This window comes from Nicotiana sylvestris, chromosome 9, assembly GCF_000393655.2.
Source record: "Nicotiana sylvestris chromosome 9, ASM39365v2, whole genome shotgun sequence".
NCBI classification, from domain to species: Eukaryota; Viridiplantae; Streptophyta; class Magnoliopsida; order Solanales; family Solanaceae; genus Nicotiana; species Nicotiana sylvestris.
Window position 1 is genome coordinate 92,778,740 of NC_091065.1, and position 5,206 is coordinate 92,783,945.

A 5,206-nucleotide genomic window follows, 5' to 3' on the forward strand; every position below is an offset into this window, starting at 1 on the left:
TAATGGGTCCCTTGCCATAGATTGGACCCTTACTTTTAGTCTCTCTTTCTGGTTTTCTCAGACTCTCAAGATAAAAGGATAAGAGATCAAGTAGTCGAGAGTTAATGGAACACAGTAATCATTTTCACTCACGAACAATTAATTACTACAAGAAACAAAATTATTTTGCTACCTAGCTATAATGTCTTAGCAATGATATTTTCTGAACAGTTCTCTCCTATTCTTGTACAACCATGGACCAAATTTGAAGCTGAAGGTAAAAGAACATTAAAAAACCATGTTAATATTTGTGTCAGGGAGCCAACTTTGCAGCAAAAGAATAAACAAACTAACAGATTCAACATACTTATAATTCAAAGGGTAAAACTGAAGTTTTGGATCTTCTATGTCCAAACGAAAAGATTGATTTACGAATTGATCTACTGCTACTTTCTCCATTGTTTCTAACCTCTCTGAGGTGTCTATTATGCCTTATCATCTCTTGCACTGATAAATAAACATGTCGGTCCGCCGCAGAGTCCATAGAGAAAGATCTCCTTATTGGCTCAACTGAAAACTGAGCATCTTTCTCTCTTACATTTATGCATTCATCACCCATAATTGAAAACTTTCTTGTTTGCTGTTTTGTTGACTTTCCAATCCTCTGCTCAAATTTTCTAGAAGAGTGACTTCTTGATTGAGACTGCAACAATTCCCTACTAATAGAGTTACTCCTATTTTGTACCTCAACTTCACCACTTAATTCAATCACTACAAAATCTTCTTCACTCCCTAAAATACTACTTCTTCTAAGAAGTGGAATATGAGGATCTTGAGGTGATGAATTTGGTGCAACAATCATATCAAGTGGATGCTTATTTGTTGCACCTGAAATACTAGTTCTACAAAGAGGACAACTAGCATTATTTTGAAGCCAAATATCAATACAATCCAAGTGAAAAGCATGGCTACATTTAGGAAGAAGTCTTAACATTTCATCTTCTTTAAACTCATTCAAACAAACCACACATCTCCTAAAACTTCTTTCACCAGCTCTATTTATGCTGTACTGAAAAGTTGGAATATCTCTTATTACCAATTCGTCGAGTCCTCTGCTTTCTCTTGAAGGGGAATAGCCCATTAAAGGGTCTTCATATTGGCGTGGCCGCGTACTAAAAAAGCGTCTTAAAGGGTCGAATTGTTGCCAGTTGATGCAGCATTTAGAGACAAAGATATAGTAGCTGACTAGCAAAAAACCAATGGCCATAATTCCTAACATTGCAACACCAATTATTGGGAAGCCACTGCTTGAAACTGCACCCATTGGAGGTTGAGTTATACTAATGTTATTCTGCTGGTTTTTGAATGAAAAAAGATGTCTTGGTGCTGATGCATCCATTAACACTACAAAAAGAAGATATGTATAATATGATGAGATCTGAATGGAGTTCACATATGTTTTGTGTGAGATGAAGAAAAAGAAAAGAAGCTAAGGGAGTGGAGAAATTTTTTCTTTAGGAGGAACAGGTCAGAAATGGGATGAATGAGTTTTATCAACAGCTCAAAACTTGGAAAGTCAAATATGAATAAAGAAATAAGATCATTGAATGAAGTGGGAGAGTTTTGAGGAACACATGCACTTAATTATTATGTGTAATAAGTGCTGTTCGAGAGAGAGAGAGAAGTGTTTGAAAATGCAGAGACATGGTTATTTGTGAATAGAGCAAGTTGACTCTGTTTAAACTGCATTAGTGATAGAGTATGAAGCACACAGGTAAAGTTTAATGGGTTTGTCATCAAGACTTCACTAGATTTGATATATTACTTCACATTTCCACTTGGCTGGTCCTCCCTTTTGTTTTCCCTTTAATTTGCATTGTGTTATGGAAACCAGGGGTGGGCATAGTTTGGGCAAACCCTAAATCCAAACCGAAATCCGAATTTTTTAGATTTTTGGATTACGGATTAAATTTTTTAAAATTTTGAATTTCGGATTGGATATTGGATTTTTGGATATCCGAAAGTCCAAAATTTTTATACTTTATATTTAGTACATTATCTATATGTCAGTAGTAATAAGTTCGATACCCTACTCATTAGATATTGTCTCATATATTCACTAATTAATTACTAAGTTACTATCATAATATTTTCTATTTGGATATAGTTTTACTATTGCTACTTCTTATCAAGCGTAATAATGTCTTTGTTGCATTTTCTTGATAATAATTTCATTACTTGAATACTTTATTTGAATGATTGTGGTGGTAATGAGGAACCTTTCGAGCAATTTAACATGAGTATTTTATTTGGATATTCATTTTTGTAAAAAGAAGAAACATCTCAACTTATAAGTTCAAACCCGAAAATCCAAAATATCCAAACCGATTAATCCGAAATCGAACTTAAAAAATCCGATCCAAAACGAAAATTTTAAATTCAATCTAAACTGCCAGAACGCCCACCCCTAATGGAAACCTAATTCTTCTAATTGACTCAAAAGAGTTGTCAAATACTATAATATTTAGAGTTTAACTTTAACTTTAACTTCTATACCTAGATAATATAAAGTTATTTTTTTCACTATTATGTCATCTAAAAGATACTTGTAAGTATCCGTTTTTATATTTTAAAAAAAAAGAATTAATTGATAAAACATGTCATATGTTATAAAAAGTTAAAATATTGCACTAATCGATAGTGTAAAAACTTCTTACACTGTCAATTATATAAATATGTTTATGTTATAAAATAAAAGCAATGCAGTAAAATGTAAACAAGAAGAGATAGGGAGAATGAAGAAGTGTTTTCTTCTTTCACTTTGGTGTAATTTTTCATTGCAATTACATGGCCTTTTATAGGCATAAAAAGTAAAGATGATGGACATAAAATAGGAAATTTAATCTTTAAGTTATTCACAACATTGGGCATCCAATGTAGCATCCAATGTAGTATCCAATGTAGTATCCAAAGTAGTATCCAATGTACAAACTATTCATAACACTCCCTCTTGGATGTCCATGTAAGATAATGTGCCTCATTAAAAACTTACAAAAAAAATATTGGGATGTACATAGTTATTTATAATATGCATTGTTTGCTGCCTCATTAAAAACCTTACCAGGAAAACCTAGTGGGACAAAACCTTGGTTAAGGAAAAGAGTGCAGCGTGTAGTTACTCCCCTGATGAAAAATCACTTAATATCTCGAAGACGACGCATTCCAATCTTATATATCAGCTTTTCAAATATTGAGGTTGGTAATGCCTTAGTGAACAGATCAGCCAAATTATCACTTGAACGAACTTGTTGTACATCTATTTCACCATTCTTCTGAAGATCATGAGTGAAAAAGAATTTCGGTGAAATGTGTTTTGTTCTATCTCCTTTGATATATCCTCCTTTCAATTGAGCTATGCATGCAGCATTGTCTTCATACAATATTGTTGGAATATTCTCTTTCGAAGAAAGACCACATGTTTGCTGAATGTGTTGAGTTATAGATCTTAACCAAACGCATTCTCGACTTGCTTCGTGAATGGCTATTATCTCTGCATGATTTGAAGAAGTAGCAACCATAGTTTGTTTTGTCGAACGCCATGATATGGCTGTACCTCCACTTGTAAATAAATAGCCTGTCTGAGATCGACCTTTGTGTGGATCAGACAAATATCCTGCATCTGCATAACCAATCAATGATGGCTTGGATTCATTTGAATAAAATAAACTCATATCAATGGTCCCTTGGAGGTATCTGAATATATGTTTAATACCATTCCAGTGTCTTTGTGTTGGCAAAGTACTAAATCTTGCCAATAAGCTTACTGAGAAAGCTATATCTGGTCGGGAATTATTGGCAAGAAACATTAATGCCCCAATTGCACTAAGATATGGTACTTCGGCACCAAGAAGCTCTTCATCATTTTCATGAGGTCAGAATGGATCTTTCTTTATATCAAGTGATCTCACAACCATCGGGGTACTCAATGGATGTGCTTTATCCATATAGAATCGCTTTAAAATCTTTTCGGTGTATGTCGATTGATGGACAAATATTCCATCTTTCATATACTCAATTTGTAGACCAAGACAAAATTTTGTCTTTCCAAGATCTTTCATTTCAAATTCTTTCTTCAAACAGTCTACTGTTTTTGGAAGCTCCCCAGGAGTTCCAATGATATTTAAATCATCAACATACACAGCGATTATAACAAATTCAGATCCAGACCTTTTTATAAAGACATAGGGACAAATTGGATCATTCTTGTACCCTTCTTTCAACAGGTATTCACTCAGGCAATTGTACCACATACGTCCTGATTGTTTCAATCCGTATAAAGATTTCTGAAGCTTTATTGAACAAGTTTCTCGAAAATTTTTATATGCTTCTGGCACTTTAAATCCCTCAGGGTACTTTCATAAAAATTTCGTTGTCTAATGATCCATACAAATAGGTTGTAACAACATCCATTAGATGCATATCAAGTTTTTCTTGTACTGCCATATTTATGAGATACCTGAAGGTGATAGCATCCACTACAGGAGAATATGTCTCCATATAATCAATTTCAGGCCTTTGGGAAAACCCTTGTGCCACAAGTCGTGCTTTATATCTAACGACTTCATTTTTATCATTTCGTTTTCGCACAAAAACCCATTTATACCCTACTGGCTTTATGCCTTTAGGTGTTCGAACTATGGGTCCGAAGACTTCACGTTTTCCAAGTGAAGTTAACTCTGCCTGGATAGCGTTTTTCCATTTTGGCCAATCATTTCTCTGTCTACATTCATTGACAGATTTTGGTTCAAGATCCTCATCTTGTTGCATTATTTCAACAACAACATTATAAGCAAAAATGTTATCGATAACAATATTATTTCGGTTCCATCTTTTCCCGGTTGAGACGTAACTTATTGATATCTCTTCATTTTCATTATTTTTAGGTACCTGGACCTCCCCTAAGGTCTTATCATTTGTTACGTCTTGGGGCTCTTCTTGAGCCACTACCTCTGTGTTATGTTCACTTTGATCACTTGCTCCTTTTCTTCTTCGAGGATTTTTATCTTTAGAACCGATTGGTCTACCACGTTTCAAGCATGGCTTAGACTCATTTGCTTTAATTAATTGTTCTGTCGGGATATCAACTCGAATTGGAGCATTAGCAGCTGGAATATGTGACTTAGTCACCCTTGGTAGGTTAGTGAATGCATCTGGCAATTGATTTGCA

The 5,206-nt window shown here is 34.3% G+C and overlaps 1 protein-coding gene across 1 annotated transcript; it reads right to left on the reverse strand.

The window, feature by feature from the left end:
• Positions 1-133: 133 nt before the first annotated feature.
• On the reverse strand, positions 134-1,839 carry LOC104238334 (RING-H2 finger protein ATL16-like). The gene has a single exon (XM_009792657.2). The coding sequence runs from the start codon at positions 1,376-1,378 to the stop codon at positions 347-349; it is 1,032 nt and encodes a 343-aa protein (XP_009790959.1). The 5' UTR covers positions 1,379-1,839; the 3' UTR covers positions 134-346.
• Between the last annotated feature and the right edge of the window lie 3,367 nt (positions 1,840-5,206).

Bases quoted from the DNA above. Each gene is read 5' to 3' on its own strand.
- LOC104238334 (XM_009792657.2), bottom strand. From the start codon at position 1,378: ATGGATGCATCAGCACCAAGACATCTTTTTTCATTCAAAAACCAGCAG.